This window comes from Rutilus rutilus (genome assembly GCF_951802725.1).
Source record: "Rutilus rutilus genome assembly, chromosome: 7".
In the NCBI taxonomy this organism is placed as follows: Eukaryota; Metazoa; Chordata; class Actinopteri; order Cypriniformes; family Leuciscidae; genus Rutilus; species Rutilus rutilus.
Genome location: NC_140221.1, coordinates 19,077,579 through 19,103,816, shown reverse-complemented (window position 1 = coordinate 19,103,816; position 26,238 = coordinate 19,077,579). Strand labels below are relative to the sequence as shown.

Here is a 26,238-nt window from a genome sequence, read left to right as displayed (position 1 = left end):
AATAAAAATAAACATCCAAAGATATACCTTGGATATCTCTATTTAGATTGTTTTGTTCAGTCCAGCAGCTCTTTTCTTGTAGCCTACTCCCATTTTCATTCACTTTCAGTTTTGAAGCTCATACCTTCAAGACAGAATTAACGATTTTTAACGAGATATAATAAATTAAAACTAAAACTAAAAATTAATGACAAGGCATACAATAAAAATAAAGGCTCTCTAGAGATCTCATTCACGTTAAGCCTGTCAGTACAAGATGCTTTCACAAGGGGGCAGTCACTTCTGTTCAAATGCCCTCTTGTGAGCGCTTCTGAGTTCAAGTCATTATGCAGTGTATTTAATTGCATGATTGCACTATACAAATACCGTCCATACTCAAATACTCCACTATATAAATAACAACAACAAATACGATATATCATGTGGTAGCTATTCCATTCCCTCGTCCCTCTTCTTAAAACATGTAAAACAATGCATTCTCCAACTAACGTGTTTTTTTACTGTTCCAGTGTGTATTTGCATTATGGGAAATCAAGTAGCATAGTCTTAGAAAACAGCTCTAAATAACAACAAATATGATAGATCATGTGGTTGCTCCCCCTCGTCCCTCTTCTTAAAACATGTAAAACAATGCATCCACAAATATGTCTGTTCTGCAACTAACGTGTAGGCCTACTGTTCCAGTGTGTATTTGCATTATGGGAAATTAAGTAGTCTTTGAAAACAGCTCTCTGTGGAAAACCAAAGCGCCCAGGGTTCGTTATCTTTCTCAAGCGTTCTTCCTTTCAGTCTATTCATTTCTGGACAAAAAGAACAAGGTTAGGTCACCCATTATTACAAGTTCTCATTATTTATTTTTCTGCACTCAACTGAGCTAACACAATAATGAAACTCTCATTATTTATCACAGACAGTGGATCGGTCATTAAAAAGATACCTTTCGAGAAGATTCGATCGTTCGGGCACTGGGAACGACGACCCTCAAAAGCACTGTTTGGTGGGCCTCATAAATGGTTTGTGTGAATGGAGTCTTCTTATGAAAAGAAAAGAGCCTCTTCGGCTGTTTGTTTTGGAATTTGTCTCATTGATCCAAGAGCGGCAACTAAAAGAGGAGGCCAGAATCGACAAAAGCACTCAGGACGACATTGCTCCAGCGTCACTTGAAGGAGCACCATTCATTTTTTATTCACGATAACTCCGACATTAGACGATTAACAAGACAAAATTGTGTATTTGAGATTTTTTATGGTTTATTTTAAGGGGAAACCCCCCCAAAACTGTGTAACTATGATTCCTCAACAAAATACGGAGGAAAATGATTGTGTATAAATCTTGACAACAAGAATAATGCTAATTTTAAAAATCGAGGGGAAAAAAGAAGGTAAGTCATGTTTTCTTGACAATCATTTATTAAACAAAGTGAAAAGTAATAAATAAAGATAAGTACTTAAAATGTATTAAAGACCAACAGAGCCGGGGGGGGGGGGGGGGGGGGGGGGGGGGGGTGAATTGTCTTCTCAATTTAATATGGATCAGTTCTAAACCTCATATACTGTTATTTGGCATTAGGGTTAGAAATGTTTAAAGACATGCTTGATGAAAACATCTTAAAAAGGGGGGTATGTTTTTAGTAACATTTTTAATACATTTTGGTCACTTGTTTTGATTTTTAATGGTGGGGGAAAGGGGGAGAAAACCCTAGGTGAGGTAAAACTAAAATGGCCCCGCTCATGATTACCAAAGGTTGTGAATGTTTACAGTTAAAATAAACCCCCCATTGCATCCATCAATCTTCACAGCTTGATAATCAACAACAGGAAAAAAAAAAAAAAAAAAAAACAGCTCTTAAAATTTGAGTTCAGGATTTTACTGCCATGTTACATTAAGTGTGCTGTTGATAACGGACGCACTTTTGCAATATAAATGCCACATGGAAGTCCACAACATACAACATTTATATTTTTAATTTAACTGATATTAGTTAAAAGCCAAGATTATGTCATATTTGACTGTTTATTAGGGGCCCGAGGGTAGATTTGTTAAAATAAAATTAATCATAACTACAATAAAAAAAATCAGGCAGGATCAATACATTCATTGTCTGCGTACCCTCCAAAAACTCATCAATGGAGGATGAGAGTAAGACTTTACAGTAGGTTAACACTAAAAAAAGACTAACAAACTAAAAACTAAAAATGTATTTAAAAAATACTTCAGATATGTCTCTGTGCGGTTTCATAACTGTAGTGCCAAAATGTCACAATATTAAACCCCATGTTTCTTTGTGATCAAGCCACATGTTCTGCCTCTGCATGTGTGCTTTCTGATTTCCAGCAGGAAGTACTGTACACACTCATGGGGGAATACAAGCGTACTTGGCACCTTCACATGAAAGAAATCCTGTTATTTGATGCATTACAGAAAATCAATAGGCTCCATACAGAAACATGGAGCACGCTTAAAGGATGTGCTTGATGTCACTGGACCCGAAATTCAAAGTGAAACATCTGACCGGTTAAATGACGGGGAAGGGTATCAGAAGAGCGGAGGCCACTGGTTTAGACATTTTTTTTTTTTTACTTTAGCTTTTATACATGATCAAAATGCCCTTTTTAGATTTAGCAGGGGCCACCAGCAGCAGGGGTCACTGGGAGCCTGCAGGCACTGATGTTAACACTCTCACACGCACATGCACACTTAAATTATCTCTCAGTCTCCTACAGTCAAACAAAACTCTCCTCACGAGAAGGCTGGCCTCAGTCCATCTGAAATAAATACTTTTCTTCTTGATAAATCCCCTCACTATACTCTCCAAGCTCGACTAAATCACCGTTTCCTCTTCATGTATCAGCAATGAAAACCTCCCCTACAGCAGAACCCGGTTTCTACTTTGGAGAAGTAAAACATAAAAAAAAAAACACTATTAAAAATCGCTGTTCTTATGAAATTCATCTATCATAATTTTCAACTAAATAATAAAATGTCAAAGACTATGAGTGATCCCTTGCTTTCAACCTTCTGGTGGCTCAAAGATGGCAGAAAGTTGCAGCCCCTTCAAAATCAGCATTATTTTGAGGTCTCCATCAGATGCCATCCTCCATTCGATGAATATAACAGTGACTGCATTTTTACGATTGTCATTTTTTGAATTTGTTAGGCTAAAACAATGTGTCCATGGGGGAAGCACATCAGAGAAGAACCCGGCTGATATGGTTGCAGGGAAGGGGAATGTTCCAGGGCCTCGTCGTGCCGCACAGTTCAGTCGAACAAGCCCTTCCTGATGCTATGCAGCCATCAGATACTGGTGGTAGAAGAGGCCGAAGAGAGAGGTGGAGAACAGGCAGGCGGCGGTCCACCATGTGAAGAAAGACAGGAGCCCTCGAAAAAGCAAGGGGGAGAAAACAGTCCTCAATCCCCCGAGAGCGACCGATAGCTGGGCCACAGTTTGAGAGGCCTGCATCTCGCCCTGCCCCACCTCAGCGGGGCTCGAGTCCTCATTTGATAGACACGGCAAACTCTCTTCAGGGTAAATCGCCCACGAGTATCCACCTGGGGGTGAAACGAGATTATGAAAAATTCAAGAAACCCCACCGAGGCAAATGAGAATGTGTTGAGAATAACCTAATGCCTCACCTAATGTCTTTAGCAGCAAAGTAGTGTGTAACAGCATCACCAGAGGTGCAACGTACTGGAGTGCTATTACACACAAGTAGTAAAAGACTCGGGCGACCTGCGCAAGGAAAAACAAATTTGCAGTTAAAACATTTAGGCAAATTTCATTCAAAACAAGCAGCTTGGCTTGGAGAGGAGCTCATCAAACAGACTCGCTGAAGACTCACTGGGAGCTTAAGTACAGAGGGAGGCTGCGAGCATATGATTTTGGAGCAGATGTAAGACCAGACACCCCTGCGACTCTACAGCCATTTGCGAATCTCACTTATGGCTTGGAACATCAAACGGGCTCTTTTCCTCAGCTCCAGCTGTGGTGTGCTGTGGGTTTTGATCCTTGCGCTCCACTAAACTCAAATAGCCTCCTCATTTTGGAGCTTTGAGGGCAACAATGCCACGCAGTCCTTTTTCATACCGACATATTTCCACCTTTGAGGAATGTCGACACTGTAATGTAGGCCCCTAGAGTGGATGCCACAAGAGGGTCCCTGAGTGCATTTATTAACCAGTATCAGATCAAACATCACAAGAACCTAGTGAAGATGGGATACTTGGGATAGATGGGATATCGGGCAAAATAAAAGGATGGCTTTCCATCACAATAACTTAATTGCATATTATTAGCATTATTACATGACTGCTTATTATCTCAGCGATTTTTAATGTCAGTAAGAAGACTACACAACAAGAACAAAAAGTGATAAGCACCATCTTTTGAAGGTCCACGGTACTAATGCGCCCTGCTTCCTTCTTCATCTGCAAGACGCCCTTCTGGGCCAGGTTGAGGTAGGCCTGGAGATGATACCGCATCATGGCTAGTCTCAGCACACACAGAAGCAGGATCACCCACAGACGCAACGTGTCGTATGTCTTCTCAGACATTCTGAAAGCAGATGAAGAGGAGTGACGCACCGAATCAGGGTGAGTAAAACTTGCCCAAACCTTAGTATGTGACTTGAGCAGAGAAGAATTAACAAAGGTCTCACTGAAATAACATCTCTTTAGGTCAGCAATAAATGGCATTCACAACCCATTTTACTGCCACAATGTGATGATTTATGAGGAAAACAAATATAGGGCAGGACTTGATTGATTGGATTGTGAAAAGTGGGCATTCCACATGAGAATAAAGCCTGAATGTGAGTTTGAGTGGATTGCCCAAGGATAATTCCCTTTCTGAAATACCATTGGAGGCTGAAGGACAACTTCACCCCCAAGAGATCGACTTATCAAAATAGTAATGCTTTTTACCCCATCCCAAATCTTTTGTTATCCTTTATTACTCTACCATTACCTGGCATTAAATTGCTGTGTTGTTAACTATTGGAAAGGTTTTGAAAGACTGCATACAGCAGCCTAATATACATCACCTATATGCCTATTTGATCTCATGAGAATGCTTAACTATTTTACGAGTTGGAGATTTTGTATGAATTCGTACGATTTGATTTGCATGAAAACGTACATTTTTTTTTTCTAGAAAAAAGCATGATGGTCCACCCCTCAACCTAACCATTAGTGGGGCGTGAGCAGATAGTACAAAAACTTACATATGAGATTATACGAATTCAGCAAGATGTAAAATAGTTACCAAATGTCATAAGAGTGTATGGGCTATTTGTCAACATAATTTCCACCCTTTCATGGCATCGAACAAAGTCATTTCAGAAGCAGAACAAATTGTTAAAAAAAACAATACTTGGATTTTCTTCTGAATAATTTGTACTGATGAATCATGCACAACAAAACCAGGAATTTGTATTAAGAAATTAATCAGGGACAATATAGATTTCATGTTGACATTAAAGTGAATTTCCTTGAGTAAACAAAGGGTCTTGATGAACTCAAAAGCAAGTTTTTAATTAATCAAGAACAATTCAACAAACTAGTAATGCAAAATGTCATGTTGACAAAAAACAACACATTGTAAAATTAGGTACTCACAAAGGCACACCATCTTTCCCAAATGTGGGATTTATTATGCAATCCTTTGTTATGGGCTTCACCCATAGCAGTACCATAATTAAGGGGGCCAAGAAGTTGATATGCAGCAAAATCCTGAAGGATGGACACACAAACCATTAGACATGGCAACACACAAGAGTATCAATGGAGCAGTAAACATCAACTATCAGGAAGAACCACTGCTTTAAATGTAGCATTTCACCAGCACAAGAAGCATGGAAGTAATCCAGGCCTTAAAGAGGTCTAACTGTAAGCCTCATAGTGTCATGAGAGCAGAAGAGGATTAGCTATGTGAGATGTGTAATGCCTAACTCTTCTTTTGTAAAACAGTTACCCTAAAGCCCAACGCTGGCTGAAAATGGAGAACAGGTCCATCTGCAGTAATACTGGTCTGCTAACATGCCGAGGATATAGTCAGACAATGATGCTCCACATGAATTAACATGGAAATATTGCTAGTGGCTTCAATATTTCAAGACAAATTCAGGTTGACAAATCATATATATATAAGGATGATGAGATGTAATAAATTGTATATTATTTTGAAACATTTACTGTGTGATTTTGCAGTCGTTTAGCGTGAGGGCATCAAGATGCATCTGGGCCAATCGCAGGCCAGGGAAGGTGAGAAAGGCTCCAATGAGAGCGCAGAACAGTGCCAGGATCAGCTTAAAGGTCAGCTTGGATATAGGGCCCCTGTAGAGGCAGAGGAAGAGAGCAAGGCCTGTTCACCGCAGGGAAGCCCAAACCATCACATACACGGTTTAATCCTAACCCACAGAGACATGGTATACTGTATACACACAAAGAGGGTGGGGGGGCACTGGCCATAATACTCACTGGGACTCAAGGCCTTGGTTCTCCAGAAACTGCACGGCACTTTCGGAAAAATTAGCAAAGCCTATGAAAGGAGAAAAACGAGGATAGAAACAGTGTATATCGACAGACATTCTTAAATATAAATAAATGTCACAAAAAAAAGTCATAGTAGGGGTGTGCGATATGCATCGCCTATGATAATATCCTCATTAATTTTGTATCAATGTACGAGCTGACATTAAATGTGAGAATTTGACAAATGGAATGATACATACATCTAACTAGGATATATAAAAAATTGCCATTATGTAGGTAAAAAAAAAAATGTAGCCTCATTAAAAAAAGTTCAATTCAGTTTCTGCTGTGAACTAACCACAACACAGAATATGAAGAATATGAAAACCATGACAGACCTAAATCAGCCAAGGTACCAGCACAAAAACACTCAACTTAGTGTAGCCTATTGCATAGTTTAAATCATAATGCCAGAATGACATGAAGTGATGCGAGTGATTCAAATCAAAGAGATTAAAATGGTCTACAAAATAAAAGCATGGTGACTGTCATGCACCGTTACAACCACTTTTTACTTTGGTTAAGTAAACTGGGAAGCCAAAAGCTTTTCTTTTATTGTCTACAAGTGTCCACATTCCTGGTGTTAAGTGACATCACAAAAAATAAAAATAAAAGAGAAACCAATAGCTCCCCACGTTTTTGTGAAAGTTTCTTTCATTCCAGGACTGGTTAGTGTATGACGATGTGAGTTATGAAATGGAAATATGAAGAGAATTTTTTTTTTTTAATAATGTAACGTACAGTTCCATTGCTGGTTTTAAACATTTCCACTATCATGTGTTAATTTTAGAACAAAATGGTCTCACATTCTATGTTACTACATACTCTAAAAAAAGAAACCGATACACAAACCACCCAACTTGACACTACTATACCTGTCTCGAGGCCAAATTCCAGGTAGTTCTCTGTGACAATAAGGATAGCCATTGCTTTCACGAAGAAGAAAAAGGCAAAGGTGATGCAGAGGGAACGCTCACCGCCCTCCTCTAGTCTGAAGTAGTGAGCCGTGAGGGAGAAAAGGATCTTCCTGAGAAAAACTAAAGCTAAGGAACATGGTCACAAAGGGCACGTTTGTACACTATACCTAAAATTGCTCTCCAAAAACATCAGAAAAAGGCATGAATGCATTTTTTGCCTAATTAAAGAAATATTCTAGGTTATATTTAATAATTTTGGGTTACAATAACTGTTGTATACTTTCCCCATAAACGTCCATTGTAAGAGTATAGGCTAACGAAACACATTTTTCTTCATTTTACAAACTTACATACGCGGTTGATAGATTATGCTGTTGGATTTAGCAGACTTTTCCTTTCAGTGCCATTACTCTGATGGATTCTACATATAACTCTCTGATTTTTTTTTTATAAATTTGACATTTCTTTTTATGAAAAATGCACAAAATTATATTTTTTAATTTGTATATAAATGTTTTTTTTTTTGTATTATACTTTGTTTTGCTCTTAAACTGTGAGAAAAAGCCATAATTGAAGAAAAAGCCATAAATCGAAACACGCTGTGTTCCAAATTTGAAGTGGATATCTAAAAAAATGAGCTTTCAGTAAGAATTTGTTTGTGCGCAGAACCAAACGCTTCCAATAGATGAAATTCGTCTCCCATTCATTTCAAATGCGCTTATTTTTGACCATGAACAATATAAGTTAGATTTTTTTTTCAGGACCATTTAACCTTTTCGAATCATGTCCATGATTTTTGTGTGTGTGTGTGTGTTTTCACACAACAGGTGCCAAAACCTTTACCGAGTTTTGTACTATTCCGTAAATGTAAAAATTTACGAACAGCACCAGAGGGTTAAAATCGGATTAGATTTTAAAACACTAGGCAATATACACTTGAAGACTTTGTAAAATGGTTCCAGAGAAAACCTCATCGTAGCATCGTAGACTAAATAACTGAGGATCATACACTAACAGACTTTTCAAGTCATTTTCAAGCCGAAAACCAAACTCACACAGAAACATTTGAAAAATGAGAATAATGTGCGTTTCAAAAATCACCTTAAAAATATCAAACATATTTAATATCCTCCGACTGAATGGGATCAAATCCTGAAGCTAAAAAAAAGAAGTGTTTACTGTCTACACTACACAATTTTCTGTTATATCTGCCAAGTGCCAACCCTGACTGCCCAAAATCTGCCGACTAGCATCGGCAAAAATCGATGAAAAAGTCATGGTACGAGTCTTACATTTAGTGTCACAGCAGCAGAGAAACGCATTTAAAACATGCCACATCAAACAGTGTCAAAGCTAATATCCTTACGGTGAGAAACGACAAATTTGAAAAGCGTCAACAGCAGACAGAAAATGTCCATCTGTGCCTCTTTGTTACGACCGCTTGCCTATATGTGCCCGTTTTGATTATACCGGTCTAGGGTCAATCATTCAACTTGTGGCTACGTCGTGCAAATCTGCAAGGCAAGCGGGCGGCCATCTGAGGAAATGTTTTAGTGACCATCTCTTTGACAAGGCCATTTTCCCCCACCACACACTCTCCACTGAGATCAGGAAAAAATGGCTCCCTCCTGTCCACATTCAGCCATTTGCACACATATAGACCTCTCATCATCATCATCATCATCTTCATCACCCTACCAGGCACCTTCCTTCGTTCCTCTCTTTTTCCCAGGCAAATCAGTCCGGTGGGCCGTGCAAATTGGGCCTCCAATCTTCTGTGGCAGGCTGAGCTAGGTAAAGGGCAGTGCCGAGCGGAGGGAGATTGATCTTTGTGGACTGTGCCGAGGTTAATGTGTGTGATTTGGTGCGGCACTAGAAGGGGAAAGTAGCAGGTAAAAGGCAACAGGTGCAGCTTTCATCACTCATGGCTAGACTGTCCCTGCATCGAGACTGAAAATTGAGCTTCTCCACAAGGGTTGTCTTTTACAAAGGATGTTTTAACATTTAAGGACTATGGACATATTATTGCATAAAGTACTTTAAAAGTTCCTTCTGGAGTTCTGTTAAAATAACAAAAGGCTCCCCATGCAAGTCAAATCATGTTTTGAGAAACGACAATATTTTCAAATGATTCTATTATTACTAGTGGTGTTTGTTAAGCATCATGTTTGCGATTGTGGATTTTAAACCCCAAACTGAAGTGTACAGAATGATGATTAACTCTCTTTAAAACTATGCTATAGAAACATGGCACATCCAAGCAAACGTATAGCAATACCCTGGCAACTATTAAAACAAATATGTAGTATTGTTGCGTTGATATTTACACAGGCAATACCAGTCACATTTCCTTAAATGTGTTTAAATGTATATATTATTTTTTATTTATTTGTATTTTTTAATAAATGACTGAAAGAGTTGTCGAAGATTGGAAAGTTGAGCGAGTGACCATGGTTTAGTTCGTTTATAGCCTAAGTTTGGTTTCTAAGTTTCTGGTGATTGTATTTAGGCTTAAAAATGTATAAAAGCTGAAGCTGTGTTCATTTTTGATGGACAAAACGTGCAAGTATCATAAACTTTTGTTGATCACAGAGCTTATTTCTTGCGATAATTCAAGGGTTTGTGTTCACAATTGGTTCATTTGGCCCGGACAAAAAAAACAAACCCATTTAGTTCTGCTCCGCTTGGCGTTAACATTGGCATTTTATGGCATATAATGGTACATGCACTTTTACAAGTTGATTGTACTGAAATGTGTGTTGGCAGTGCCTGTACACAACCATCATAAAATGATAAAAATCCATCCAGTGTTTTTTTTTTTAAATCTCCTTATATGTTTTCCCCTCTCTCAAATCAAGCCGTTCGACCTAGTGACGTCACATGGTCGGACGCCCCTCCCACGATTGTTGATTGACAGCAGCGTTTCAACACAGACCCGCCCTCGCTCGTGAGTGAGCTGTCTGTCATCATAGTCCGCGCGTCATTGTTGATACGCTGGAGCACTGTCTATGAGCAGAATGGCGTCTTAAGTGATTGTGGTGTTCTGTTCTTGGGTGTAATAAGGAACACAGCAGTCATTTTGATGTTCCTAAATCCGAACCGCTGAAGACGCAGTGGCTGAGTTTTGTTTTCGAAGGAAATATTCCCCACGATCAACGTCAATGCTTTCATGTTTGCGCAAATCATTTCACACACCAGACTGCTTTACAAAGGAGGGTCAGTATAAAGCTGGTTTTGCTAAGAAGCTGCTCCTGAAAAAAAGTTCGGTACCAACTATTCGTGTTCCTGCTGCACCTCCAGAAGAAGAAGTGAGTGTAACGTTTTATTAACCTTTATATTAATATTACTATTAATCTTTGCAAATCGCTAGCACGCTTCACGATGAATGCGGCTGTTTACACTCACGGTACATTACGGCATGTTTTCTATGTACGACGTTCTCAATATAATTCATAATCCCACGTTTATAATGAACTACGCGTTATGGTTATTGTGTTATTATTACAAACGGTGTACGCACAGAACAGAGGGGCGGGGTGAGCAAAGCTCATTATCATTTAAAGACACATGCACTTAAACGGCGTGCTGAAAACAGAGCTGTTTTTGACCAGGTAAAATGAGTGTTTTCTTACAATACTAATGAGAATTTTTACTTAAAGTATATTACAAACTTTTAATTTAGACCCTAAAGAATCATATTAGCTTGTACAAAAATGGCATTATATGACCCCTTTAACACCGAATCTAAAGGCACAGGGATATGTTATTTTATGACGTATATTTCTAGACAGAACTTACCGAACATCCAAAACTACGCTGTGTTCTGAATGCGCTGGTTGTATGTGCATATGATGCTATTTTGACCAGCTGAGAACTCGTGAAGAGCTTATAAAATGTGTAAAGGAGTCAAAACAGCAGCAGGAATCCCTCCGTCACACACACAAACGAAGATCTACAGCAAAGAGACGTGGTTCTCCTTACCGAACTGTGATGGGCAACCGCGATTATGACGAGAAAAAACTGGTTTGCTTGATAATTCTGTCCTTTATAGGGTCACATCTTGTGACATCATCTCCTGTTTTTGGTTTGTTTACATGTCTTTGGTCTGTATTGCTTTTATATTTTATGGAAGCGGACCGAGACCCATTGTTTGGTGCGCACAAGGGTTCGGAATTCGGATGGTAGCGTTCACACTTATTCAAATGAACCGCACTAACAAAGAGTTTTAATCGAAACAAACATGCCAAGTGCCACACACCCTTAAAAGCCAACGGGAAAAAAATATTAGGTTTTTGTCGAGGGAACCAGTGTTAATGCTGGTCCTATTTTTTGTATTGTACATCCATTTTAAAATTAAATCCTGATATAGGAAAGAATACAATGTTATTTGTCAACTATGCTATTGTTGACAACTTGCTCTATTTAAATAATTGATTCTTTTTGTTAAAGACTTTGTCTAGTTTTTTCAGAGTGCGAACCATCTACAGTCTCTTCTACATTTTATTGGTTTTCACGCACCTGGACTTACAACTAGCCTTCATCTGAGCGCAACAATACTTCCTTGTCAACTATGCTATTAATGAAATATTTGCAAGAATTAATAGCAATAAAATGTGAAAGAGGGAAACCAATGCAAAAGATGAAACGGGAAGAGGAAAAATTCCTTCAGTAGTTCTAGCTCAAAAGGGATACATGACAAAGGCCAAGACCAGCAGGCTCCACACCACACTGATGTTCATCTCTCCACTGGGCTCCGCCACACAGAAGTACAGTTCAGTGATGAGATACACCACTGTGGCGGCCACCGTAAAATCCACCAACCACTGGAATTCAGGAAAATAATGCAGAGCTAGACAAAAAGATAGCCAGACAAAAAGAGAAGCTTTAGAAACCAGACTTTCTAAGAAAATCCTTTAAGCTCCAGGATTCATTGGGCATATAATGACAACAGGTGAGTTACCAAGTGTGTCCACTTCTGCAATGCACTTAGTCTCCAGCTGAAGGTCGATGTCTTTGGGAATAGTCATCGGCTTGTTCTCCAAGTGCCCATTGTACTTCCTGAGAAGTAAAACGTGAACATAGCACATATAATAGTTATGCACTGAAAGTAGGCTAAGCTAAACGAACACACACACATATCACAAGGACATTTCAGGCCAAAAACCAAAACCATTCACTTGCCAGTATTACTGAATAAATTGTAATAAAGTTGCTTTTTATTTATGCTTTTGAATAAAACTGAATATAAAACATAACAGTTTATTATTTATTTTTCAAAGCGCATTACTCAAAATCTCGCCCATACATAAATAATAATAATTAGCATACTTCATGAATTATTATTTTTTTCAAAATGATAACAGTATGTTCTTCCAAGTAGTCGCCGTTATCATCCTCTGCTGCCCAGATAAGACAGAATTTATTCAAGAGCATCTGGGCTACTTTATCCATTCATTTATGATGTTTCAGCACTCTTATAAGTGGCTTCAGTTGTAAGATGATGGGGCTTCTCTGGCATTTAACCTCATTACACAATGCAATGCGTCACATGACTCATATCTTCTTCCTGACGATGAGAATCCTGGTTGCTACGTGAAGTCGGATGTCAACATCAGGGTGAGAAGTTCAGAAGCTCCCACTTTCAAAAGACATTCGTGTTTCATTTATTTTGTAACAACTTTTATGGAATGTCAGAGTTTAAGTTGATTAAACTAATGAAATGATTTCATAAATCTTTCATGTTGACCACTGACCTGCTCTTGAAATTGAATATACAACACAAACTACAATGAATTAGTAATATTGAGTCAGTGGTGACTAACTTCAGCCCTATTCGGATGGGACTAGTTTTCCTAGTTTTCCGTCGAGGACATTAGGGAAATTTGTGTTTCACAATTGTACTTTGTGATTTTAATCCCTGTTTTTCTCACACAAATTTTCAGGTAAATTACCTAGAGATTTCCAGGAAACTCAACAGTCCTCAGAGAAATCTAATCCTGTCCGATTAGAGAGTCTGTGATTGCCCATATTTTATTAGAAATGCTTCTCCTCCTTGTGTTTTTTGACATACGTGAGCTACCATTTGCACACCAATGTTCCGCATGCTTTCATTTAATTTCAATAGAGATGATTTTAATCATCTTAATATCAGTGTCAGGCAAGATACTTTGTTTAGATTTCTCTGCTCATGTATGTGGGTTTATAATAAACAGCTACTTCTATAAAACCATTTGAAGTTAATTTAAATAGGGTTTTGCCCTATTAAAATGGCAATATAAATTATTCACAGACATGTACAGCATACATGATACACACAGCCGCAGCACATGACCTTCTGTAACGCCTACATCTACAAAACACACTTCCACCTTTGTAATAAACAGAGATGTTAGTCCCGTCAGAATCAGTTAATGAAATAACATAGTTTAGAAAACTAATCCTGCCCGAATAGGTTTTTGGAGAACATTGAAATAGTGTCCTTTGGACCATTAAGTAAAAAAACTCTATTATCTTTGTATACAAAGCAGTACAATTCATCATAACTCATTTGTGAAGTGCTGTGATACGAATTGGTGACTTAATTATGAGCTTTCATAATAGTTTGGCCAAAAGCTGAAGTGTATTTTTTTCCTTCATTTTTTATAAAAGAAATATTTATATTTAAAACAATAACAATAATAGTATTAACATTTTAAGGAAATTAAGGGAAAAAAAAAAAGGAAAAAAAAATTGTTTTTGGCCAAACAATTATGATTGCACATAATTATGACTAGAATTTTTTTTTTACCTATACACTTACTGTTCAAAAGTTTAGAGTCGGGAAGATTTTTTTATGTTTTTGAAAGTCTCTTGTGCTCACCAAGGTTGCATCTATTTTATCAAAATTACTGTAGTGAAATATATATTTTTTTTAAATAAGTTTTCTATTTTAATACATTTTAAAATGTCATTTATTCCTGTGATAAAGCTGAATTTTCACCATCCCTACTCCAGTCTTCAGTGTCACATGACCCTTAAAAAAAAAAATTCATTCTAACATCCTGATTTCTTGCTCAAGAAGCATTTCTTATTATAATCAGTGTTGTTTTCAAGATTCATTCATGAATGGAAAGTTCAAAAGAAAATAAAATCTTCAGCAACATTAGTATAAATGTCTTTACTGTCCCTTTTGACCAATTTAACTTTTCAGGGCACCTAATTATTATAAATGAAGCTAAATTGAATATACAATTTTATGGCGAGTAAGCAAAAGAATAGAAAGAACTGCAAAGCGGGTATCAACGTGTGGGATCGGCAACTTAGTTCAAAGGACAGCAGATTTTCCGCAGACTAACTGAGGGCTCTGTCTCTATTGGAAACCAAACACTAGAGTTTGCACATTTTACTGGGGATTAGAGGAGCCCTCCTCGCTCTTGAAAAAGAGCTAAATCCACACAACGCCCAAATCAAACATATTTCCACCCATCTCCAATGCCGTCTGCATGACAAAGAATAGAGAAATGAATGTCGGGCTCTGCTGGGAGCGGTGGGATATTGGAAAGGGGCACAGGCCTTAGCGTGAACGAGTCTAGTATGCAAGCTTTCTGCCCCGTGGCTCCAAGCCAGCTGAACCTGAGATTCTTGGACTTCTCCTTCGGGTCCCTGTTGTTTACATAGGTCAGTGTGCACAATGGTGTTCAGCACAAAAGCACTGTGGGTACGGTAGTCTCTCTGCGCTGGATTGCGGCATACCTGCCTAACAAAATGGCCCAAGAGCTCCCTGCAGAGCAAAAATGGGCTTTTGTCTGAGAACAGGAGGTAGGTATAATAGAGCTGACTGTCAAAAGTAAGCTGCTAGACACGGGCTAGTCTACCTTTTCAGGGAATTAGCACTGTACGCATAGTCCAAAGCTTTCATCCACAGCAGAACATAGGCAACAAGGCTGCTTGATCTTCACAAGCAGTCAAACAAAAGTCAAATGTGTACAAATCTAGAAAAATACGGTGTTGTACCTGTCCTTTTTGCTCTTTCCTCCTTTCTGCTGCTTTCCAGCCAAAGTCCTCAGCTCATCTTCTGTGGGGTGCTGGTACCAACGCAGACTAGCAAGACAAAGAGAAGTATATCACCACCATCTCTGAAATACACAGAGCTCTAGAAATGCTACCATTCAATACACTAGCATTTGGGGTTTCTGAAAGAAGTCTCTTAACGCAAGGCTGCATTTATTTGACCAAAATACTGTATAAAATACAGTAAAAACATTCCTATTGTGAAATATTATTACAATTAACAGTTTACGGTTTTAGTATATTTGAAAACAGTTTTCAGTGTCACATGATCCTCTAGAGCAGGCGTTCTCAACCCTGGTCCTCGAGGGCCACTTTCCTGCAGAGTTTAGCTCCAACCCTAATCAAACACACTAACCAGCTAATTAAGCTCTTCAGGATTACGAGAGAGCTACAGACAGGTGAGTTTGATCAAGGTTGGAGCTAAACTCTGCAGGAAAGTGGCCCTCGAGGACCAGGGTTGAGAACGCCTGCTCTAGACATCATTCTAATATACTGAATTGGAGTCTAAGAAACATTTCTTATATTGAAAACAATTAAGCTGCTAATATTTTTGTGGATTTTGAAACCATGTTGATACATTTTCAGGACTATTTGATTAATAGAAAGTTCAAAAGTGTTCCCTGGTGCTCTTATAAAGTTCATTTATAAGAAATAAAAATAAAAAATAACATTGTGATAGTCTTTATAGTCACTTTTGATCAATTTAATGCATCATTGCTGCATTCATTTATTCTTAAAAGTCTTCCTGACCCCAGACTTGTGAACGGTAGAGGAAAGATAAGGTTGGTCAGAACTGCTGTTTTAAAGAAGCTTACTAATAAAAGAAAGACATGGTTTTAAAGCTATTTCTTATCCTTTTTTGGCCTTCAAACGTCTTGAAATGGACATATCAGAGAAATAAAAAATGTGAACCCCCTAAAAACCTTAAACGTAGGACCTCTTTGCTGTCTACGGCCCTGTATTAGGAATAAGATCAATAATGAATGTGTACATATTGTAAATGAATTTAATAAACTTAGTTAGGCTACCTAGCTTTCCTAGTAACTCTCAGTAAATTAATGCATCTGAGAAAATGATTCATAAATCAACCTATCAGTTGACCCTATGTTTACTTCACTGACAAACAAAAATGAAAAACCTATATCAGTCAAAGCTCAGCTTTAGGAGGGGAAGAGACAGAGCAAGAGAAAAATTCAAAGAGAATAGGAGTGTGATGCTGATGAGGAGAGAAAAATAATCAGCTGCCCACTGACATGGTTTTAAAGCTATTGTTATCCAATTTTTTTGTCTTCAAATCATCTTAAAATGCACATATGTAGATCAGAGAAATAATAATTTTCTCGGGGGTGCCCCCGAACCCCCCTAACTAGCATATCTCACCTTCGGGACCTCAGTGATGAAAAAACCCTGCCATCTGCATGTTAATGAAACAAGTTAATAGTGAGTATTAGACCCTAAACTAAAACTAAAGACACAGACTGATTCATGTTCCATACTGGTCACACAAATTTCAGTTCAGTTAGAACCAGATGCATATTTGTTGATATTTGTGTTTTGAAAAAGTTTTTGATTCATTGTTTTGTCTCCTAACCAATATTCTACATTAAAAATTGTAGTCTTTTTATATGGGCTAGTAAAATTAATTTCGGGCTACCAAAATCTGAAGAGTGCCTGCCCAAAGGGCTACCAGCGATTTAGAAATTTTGCGAACCCTGGTACAATGAAAGTCAATGGGGTCTAAAACAACACGTGATTCAACCGATTGACTTTCATTGCATGGACCACTTTCATAATTATTTTATGGTGCCTTTGTGACCTTTTTTGAAAGTTGAAAGCTTCAGTCTGCATTCAATGGAACTGCATGGAAAAGAGCGACAATCGCAGCCTTCTGAATTTCTGCTTTTATGTCTCACGGTAGACACAAAGATGATCACATGAATTTAAATTTGTGTGTACACCATTTTTCAAATGAAAAAGGTTGTTTGATGCTAATAAAATTAGCAGATCTTTGGTGGCAAACATTTACCACAACCCCTTCAACTTTGTTTAGAAGCCCGGCCTGTCACGAGCCCTGAGAGGGCTGTACTGCTTTCAGTTTGGTTTTTTTGCATGTTTACTTCCTATTGAAAACTTAATTATGAAAGTCTCCTGGGCAACACTTCAAGCCCTGCACTCAAGCCAGAGTTTTCCCAAACTATTTTTACAGCCAAAAACAAGCACAGATGAATTATTGAGCACATTTGGAGGAGCTGTTTACTCTAAACACATATGGCTCTAATTAAGGGGGGAAACAAGCATGGCTTATACTTTCGTTAGCGGTTCTCTTGGGTTGCAGCGCTTTTTGATGATACCCTTTGGTCTTACTGAAACCCCATAATGATGCATTTTTGATGGGCCCTTAATATGAACAATAAAACACGGCATATGCTCGCAGAAGTGGAGCAGGATCCGTGGTTTGTGTTAAGGATTAAGATGCCATTTTAGGTTGACCATCGAGAAGGGTGCCAGAGTGGCACAGTGGGCCGTACTTCCTCATTACCTGCCACTGCAGAGGAGCCATCGTGCAAAGGAATAGTGGGGTATGATCTTCTGAATCATGCTGGCCATTACCATGGTAACCACCAGCTGCACACTGATCACACCCTGAAGGGAAAGAGTGAAATATTAGAACACTTTCTGATCGCACCAGTAAGAACAGAGAACAGCATTCAGACTAGTTACTAACCTCAATTGCCATTTTGGTTGGCAAGAACATGTGATTTTGAAACCAAACTAGCAAAATTTGAGGTGAAATTTGCGGTCTTGCAAAATGAGCATAAAAGGACTCAAAATACTTGACATTTTCTTGCAGATATGTATTTGAGTAAAATAAAAAGACAGAATGTCTTAAGGCACCCACACACTAGGCTATATAATCAGGCCGATTTTGGGCCCGATCCTCCCCTTCTGACAATCCTAGGTAAAGTCCCGATTATTTTGATGGTTCAACAGATTATCTTATCAGATTTTCCTGTGATGCACCGATATGAAAATTTTGGCCGACACCGATAACCAATAATTCTTTATATTTGAAAGCCGATAACCGACATATTGGACGATAAATCTAAATCCAAATTTGTATATAATTAGAGAGCCTGATTACAAAAAAACAAAAGTTTCACTATTAAATCCATGTCCCAAGCGCACAATTATAATTATGTTCTCAATTAAATTTTATGCAGCCTATAATGACAGACTTGCACTGCACGTTGAACTTAAGTGCATCTTCCTTTTTTGAAGAGATTCCAATCATATTTCAAGCAATAAAAAAAATCATGGAGAACAGTGTGCATCTGAAGTGTTATCAGCTGAAGGATATCGGCCAACAATTTTCTTATTCGACCGATAACGATAACATTAAAAACGACCATATCGTGTATCCCTAGATGCGATGTGTGTTAAGAGTCACGAAGAACGAATCTGCTCGGAAGAACATCAGTGCCGCACCAATCTCAAAATCGTAAATATCCAACATTGAATATTTAGGATCAGATATCCTGTTGTGTGGGGAAAATCTAGCGAGCTGACTGAAGAACGACTTCATCCAAATCTTTTTCTAGTGAATTTTCAGTAAAAAGCACACAAACACTATTTCAGTAACTTCTTGTCCACTGTCTGTCTGCCATGTTTGTTTACTCTAAAGTCACGTTTGAACGTGAGAGATTTTTGCGAGAATTTGCAAGCTTGCCCGCGTTCGCAGTCGGGACTCCAGAGTTTGTGAATGGAATCTGATAGTGTGTGGTTAGCTGTCTTGGTCACATCGTGGCACTCCACACACAAGTCATGTTTGTGGCCTTTCACATTTTGAAAATCTGGTTTAGTGTGGGGCAGCCTTTAAGTAAAAAAAAAAAGAAAAAAAAAATGGACTAAAGAGTCCACAGAGCAAGGGAAAAGTAATGAATTTAATAACCTAAGGTAATAACCTTTGCAAATGATGCTGACTTCCCCAGTCAAGCACCTCCTCTGTAATTTCCTTAAAAACCCAAGCATCAAACTATACCAGCTACAGCGTGGGAGGACCGCTGGCATCAATGGGCAATCTCACCATCCATGCGTGTAAGGCACAGTGTCCTGAACCTATGTTGAGGATGGTGATGTGCATTCAAATGATCGCTGATCCGCACAAATTGCTATGTGTCTAGCTAGCCATTTTCAAACTCACACAAAAGAAATTTACATGGCAACATGGCTGGCGTGTCACTCAGGAACGAAGGAATCATGAATCATATTGTAGAGCAATTCAATCACATGACAGAAAAGCTAGAAATTATCTGCAATATTCAAATTTGAAAGGTTGAAAGGTTGACTTGTTGAGTTCTGTTCCACGACTTTGGAGCCTAATTGTCAAGAGTTGTGGAATGCAATGGTCCCATGTTCTTGAAAATCTAGCAGTTTATTTAGTATACAAGACTTTGCTTTTTGGATGAGCATGAGGGGTACATGAGTGGAGCGTTCGCATGGGCCGTGAGAAACTGAGCACACATGCATAGAGCGGAATATTGAGCGGAGCGTCACACCGCAAGAGTGAAACCTGAGCACTGAGAGGCGGCATACATTTTTCGGCCGTTTTTTTTTCTTTCTGACAATTTTCGGCGGCTGAAATTTTGGTGCATCCCCCCCAAAAAAATTGACCTAAAAAAATTTTATTTGCTCGCTGTATCCGGTTAAATCAGAAATAAATCAGTTCTTCAAAGCGAATAACCTTTGCTCTATTTGTCTTGACTTCCTTAGTCAACCACATATTACTCGTTTTAAAAACCCCAGCATCAACTATTCCAATCAGAGGATCAACAGCTGTGATATTTAAGCACTGCTGCCATTTAATTCACAGTAAAACAGTGTGAAAAATGAGCTTCTCGTTATACCTTTCACTATGAAAACCTCACACTGATGTGCAGCACAAATGCAAAGCTTTCCATAACAACTGAAATGTTATATTTCATGTATCCCGCTTTTCACCACTTGACAAATGCCAGTACCTGCACTGAGGTAGAGCCACACAATGGCACGATATCTATAATGTGCTGGTCTGAAACGCATGAAAGCAGCCACATGCTTATTTTCACTGCTGGTCACAAACATCTCTGAGGGAACACGAGCCAGACTTCAATGTTTCCCTCACTTTACCTGAAACAGACAGGTATCCCATTGCCATGGTTGAGAACCATGTGAATATGAATGAATGGGAGACTGCCGGGAAAAGTGCTATTAAGTTGAATGAATCAATGAAGGATATTAATACGTGGGCTAGCCTAGAATCAAGTGTAGGGTACAATGGGGCTAAAGGCACACCATGAGAAAAATGTGCTTTTTACTGCTCCCATAGTGTATGATAGCAGAAAAATATAATATATATGTTTTTATTGAACATTGACGGAGCAACAGATTTGGTGTGAAAATAAATCATCATAAAAGTGTTTTGCTTGGTTAAAAATGGTATAAATGAGGTGGCGAGGGGGGCCTTTTACCCCGTGTGTGGGACAGCATGGGGCAAAAGGCACAAAGGATTGATACAAATACTTTAGCTAAATAATATGTCTTTGATAATGTCTAAGTTAAAACTTGTTCAAAACAATCACTTTAGCAAAGTTTGTACTATTTTTGGTTTATTTTTGCTGAAAATCATTAACAAGACCTTTGTCTCAAAATATAGACAATTTTATCGATTCTCATTTGCTACATAAATCTATAACATTTTAAAAACAATAAAATATTACATAAAATTAGCGCAGAATCAACTTTGCGTTGCTGTCCGCGATCGCATCAAGGATCAGCCAAATTTCCACGTGCATCCAAGTGCTGCTGAGCTGAATTTTGTGCCATCTATTGGTTTAAAAGAGAATAAAGTCAAGTGACCCTTTTACCCCGGTGCGCCTTTAGCCCCGTTGTACCCTATATTTTAATATGTTGTTTTATTAAGACACACTGGAATGATAAAAGTGCTCAGGAAATTCAGCAATCAGTTGAATAACCCACTTTTTGAAGATATTACAATTTATGGAGAAATAAATAATATCATTTTATTCATTCAGAAAACAGAAGAATGAGGATTTTAAAATATGAAGGATTATTTGGGGATATGTCCCAAAGGTAGAGGTGCAAAACTTCCATCCGACTATCAATGTTGAGATGGGTCAGTTTCCCATTAGTCAACTCAAACCATCAGAAAAGCGTAACACCTTAAGATGCCAGCCTATCATCCTGGACATTCTCCTTAAAACCGTGACATAAAAAATGCTGGGGAAGTTTGATCGGTCAGTGTAAGTCACCATGAGAGGTTCAGGCAGAAGAGGTAATTGAAGCAGCATGGGACACTTATCTGCCAGTCTAGCAGTGACCTGGACAGCACAGGGGCCAAATGAGCTCTGAAGGGGGCCACTGAAGATAACCAGCAGGTCTAGAAGCCCAGTCACCATACAAAATAATGGTCAGGAGGAGAGTAGCTCTGGTTAAGTATGGATTTTTTAGCTCTTCAAAAACACCCTGTGGTGACACGTCCAAACACTGGAATTAATTTCCTTCCATTACCAAAGTTCTCACTGATACGTTGTATATTATAATTTAACCAGTCACAAAGACTAATGCCAGTGTGGAAAGAAACTGACATCAACCTAAAACTGATATAATAGCATTATTATTAGATGATATATTAATTGCATCACCTTAAAACCACATACATCATATAAAGCAATCTATAATGTACTGCCTCCAGCGATCCAGAAGTTCTGCTGAGAGTTAAATATTAATGAAGCATTTACAGAATGTAAAATAACCATGCTTGCAGTCTTGGCCTCTAAAGAGGGCGTCCATGTGACAGGAAGTATGCGCGCAAAACTAACTCAGGTCTGAGCGGTATTTGAGGCATAATTAATAGTGTTAAGGTAGCCTACTTGTGTGTCCCGAAATCATACGATTTTGAGGAAAACTTTCCAGTGTAAGTTAACTTAATTCGAAAATAAAATGTCAGTACAATGTATTGGTGCAGAGATGACGAGTATGTGCATTTTATAAAATGCTTGCAACTGCTTTTTAACAATAGAAGCACAACAAAACGGTCACCTGTTACATAGGGGTACTACTTCAACAGTTAAAGTGCAAAGTATTGAAAATATAAATATAACTCTGTAAAAAGTTCTTGCAATTTCACAGACCATGTTTTAAGTGTTTCCCATCATGTAGGCCTAATCAACAGTTTTGCACACACTTGAACGCGATCCAAATACAGGAAATACGTCATGAAAGCAGACAAGTGATCATGTGTGGGTATTGGGACAGGCCTATAGTTGCGTCTTTAATTGAGCAGTGACAGGATAGGAGTTTATAGTTAAAGAGATAGTTCTCCTAAACATGAAAATTCGGTCATCATTTCCTCACCCTCATGTCATTCCAAACCTGTGTGACTTTATTTCTTCTGTGGAACATAAAATGACATGTTTTGCAGACTGTTTGTAACAGTCTCTGTTCATTTTCATATCACCTTTTCCACACAATGAAAGGTAAAGGTGACTGAAGCATTCCTGTACTGAAATACATTTTACACCGGTTTGAAACTTCTTGAGGCGGAGTACATTGATGACAGAATTTTCATTTGGGTTGAACTTTTGGGTCATTTTTTTCTGGTTCAGTGGGTAAGAGATCTCCTCTGGTGCCCTTCTATGACGTCATCCAGTGGAGGGCACTCTGAGGTCAAAAGCACCTGCACCAGGTGAGGCACATCCTCCCCCTATGAGCATGTCGTGTCCAGCATTTACAACTACCATTAAAATGACGCTAAATTATATCATTCTTCATTTCTGTTTAAAAACTATGCATACATTACACCCATACGATGCAATGGCCTCAATCCTAATATAGATAAAGAAATGTCTGCAGTCATGCTTCTAGATCTGGATCATCTATCATCAGAATGAACGAATGAATAAAATATCCTCTCGTTTTATAACTAGCATGCATTAATGGAAACATGACAGTAATAATGCATTCAGATGATGTGCTCACTTACCATATTGATGTTGCAGTGCAGTGATAGATCTCAATGCCGGTTGACACTCTGAGCACCCCGGAGCGGAGATCCAGCGGCACGGAGCACATAAGCCTGTCTTACGGTGCTGTTATTTGAGAGTACTGTGTTGACAGGTAAAACGAATACCTAAACAAACATCCCACTGATCGAGCCGCGGCTTCACTGTGTTTTCAACTGCAGTAGAGGTCACGCTCAGACTCTCGGCACTGGGCTGTCACCGACAGCCTGCACGGTTTAATGACTGCTAGAACGTTTTAATAATGGCAGTCTGTGCCACAGTAATGTTCCGGATTGATTATTTACATTTATTTTTGTGTTTATATCCACATTGTTAAGTATATTGGTAATGGGAACGTTGAATTACTCTCATTTTTAAAACAGGCGCTGTGTTGGGCGACTTGAGAATCTTGCAGGACCCCTTCAGCGGAAGTAGGGAAAGGAGCACATGTGACGTTTTCCTACCGGTGTTGTTAACCCTGCGCGGGACTGAAGAATGTCAGTGCAAATTTACTACCAGAAACCTTTAGCTTTGTGGTGTTTATAAGCGAAATCAAGCGGTGCATTGATATCAATTAGAGATTCGTTGAATTAAATGGGTTTAATGCTAGATTTTTTTTTTTTTTTTTTTATGTAGCCTGTATAAATTATAGGCCTATATATATTTTCACCTTAGATTTCCCTTTCTTGTTTTTCCTTGTTTGTTTATTATTGCATTTTATAATGTTATTCTCTGAATATGTGAGGGAAAATAAGCATAGGAACCGAGTCTTTATTTCAAGACAGCTTCACTATTTTGCATTTCCAAGTAACTTAATTTATTTATAAATGTAAAGCATTAAAACATTGTTCTTCTACTACTAAAACTTAGTGTGAATGTGATTTTATGTAATTTATGTATTTGCTGTACGCCTGAAATGGTTAATTACTTTACTCTTTCTCTATTCACTGTTTTTATTCTCTAATATTTTATATTTAATTATCTTGAGTTTTAATAATATCTTCTTTTTCTATACAAGTTTCATTTCTGTCTTATGATCATAAAAAAAACTTGATCCAAAGACTTATGTTTAAATGATTGAATTTGGACAATTGAAGTGCCATTCATACGTATAAACTTCAATACTGTTTGAAAAGCATCCCAGGAGTCACCTCGTGCGATTTGAGCACATAATCTGTAGGCAAAAGGTGCTGAACTGTTAGAGTCTAAACTATGGAAAAGTTGTTTAACATTTGATAAATGTAGATAATGGTAATAATAAAGAACGAGGTGTGTCCACACATTTGAGTAGTAGTGTAAATAGCAGTGGGTCATGTATGAATTCACTCTCCCTCCCCTATGGCATTATCATTGTGTACAGTAAACAAGATCTTCTCATCCTCTATTTACAAAAGACTGTTTGTCTAACTGATGTCCATAACTGTCAAATACTAATGGATTTAATGCCTTGTGGAGTGGTCTTATGTTTGCCTTTATTGTTTTATATTGTAATTTTTGATATTGCAAAGGTTGTTGTTTTGTCTTCCCAGATTATCTGTTAACAGTTGCTTTTAAAACATGATTATAATTTTCCTGCTGATCAAATCACATTTCAGTGCATGATGGTCTTTTTTTTTTTTTTTTTTTGTCCAGTAAAAAAAAGATAAAGAGCAAACATTCCACTGGTGGATCTGTGTGTAAACAGTGGTTTAGTGGTGAGCATTAACAGACCAATCAGCCTGAAAGCGTTTTCAGAACTGAAATGTTGAGGGGCAGTGCATCTTTTTTTGCTTTATTGTTTATTTAGCCAATGACTAAATGTTTCCTTTTATAATAACATATTCTTATGTTGCAAGACATATTTATATGATGTATCACTTAACTATACCTGCAAAAATAATATCTAAATGTTGAACAATGTATCGGTAAATTAACATTTATCTTCCACTATATCCGGATAAGATCCATTCACAACATGACAAATTTAATTTCAGATAGATCTTGTCACCATGAATTCTGAACGGACTTAACAATGACTATATAATTAATTGTTTTGGTTAATTACATAGAGAGAGAGAGTCTTTATTGTCCCATAGGGATAATCATTTCCACACATCCTTTTTTCCTTCTTCCATAGCACAGAAATATCACATATAAGAAACACATAGAACATGTAATACATATGACATATCTAAATACATATACAAACATACAGCTAATTAAGACACCCACATAAAACGTCAGATATGAAAACTACAGGCAACTGCGGTTTGGTGGTAGTAGTAGTGGTGGTGATGGTGGTGGGGGTTGGGGGGTCAGTGGCAGTATTACAGTTTGTTCATACTGAAAAAAAAATCTTTAATTTCCCAAGTGCTAATGATATCTTCGATATATAAAAGGTGGATTCATCTAGTGTGATCTTAATCTAATATCCCCTTTGAAAAAAATCATTTCCTTACAACAATATCTTTCCAAATATATTTGTTTAGAAACATGCCTAAGACTAAACAGGATAATTCTAAGGAGAAACCTAATGCCAATTAAATAGTTAAAAGTCGGTTAATTTAAATGCACAAGTGGCGTTAATAAGCGAATCCTTCTCTTTTATTATTTGTACAGTGCGGTGGTGAATTGCCTTCATTACTATCCCTGCTGCATGTTTTATTTTTGGATGAGACACCATATCTGGGTCATGGGAGATCACA

The 26,238-nt window shown here is 38.0% G+C and overlaps 1 protein-coding gene across 2 annotated transcripts; it reads right to left on the bottom strand.

The window, feature by feature from the left end:
• Positions 1-1,609: 1,609 nt before the first annotated feature.
• tmem161b (transmembrane protein 161B) lies at positions 1,610-23,764 on the bottom strand. 2 transcript variants are annotated; one of them, XR_014627869.1, is made up of 13 exons: positions 23,536-23,764; positions 18,034-18,137; positions 15,438-15,524; positions 12,406-12,503; positions 12,138-12,294; positions 7,404-7,555; positions 6,475-6,535; positions 6,190-6,330; positions 5,614-5,727; positions 4,378-4,552; positions 3,840-4,131; positions 3,634-3,730; positions 2,579-3,549 (listed from the first exon to the last, which is right to left on the bottom strand). XR_014627869.1 is itself a non-coding variant. In XM_084412909.1 (12 exons), exons 1-12 carry the CDS (start codon positions 23,536-23,538, stop codon positions 3,284-3,286), a joined length of 1,455 nt encoding a protein of 484 aa, XP_084269035.1. In that variant the 5' UTR covers positions 23,539-23,764; the 3' UTR covers positions 1,610-3,283. The 2 variants fall into 2 exon arrangements, 1 of the variants encoding a protein (XP_084269035.1); XM_084412909.1 differs by lacking the exon at positions 3,840-4,131 and having other exon boundaries at positions 1,610-3,549.
• Positions 23,765-26,238: the final 2,474 nt, after the last annotated feature.

What these genes read in the sequence shown, in the direction of transcription:
- tmem161b (XM_084412909.1), bottom strand. An exon ending in GGAATTTGGCCTCGAGACAG is followed by an intron (nt 6,536 to 7,403) that starts GTATAGTAGTGT and finishes CTCCTTTCATAG; the next exon opens with GCTTTGCTAATTTTTCCGAA. An exon ending in AACCAAGGCCTTGAGTCCCA is followed by an intron (nt 6,331 to 6,474) that starts GTGAGTATTATG and finishes CTGCCTCTACAG; the next exon opens with GGGCCCTATATCCAAGCTGA.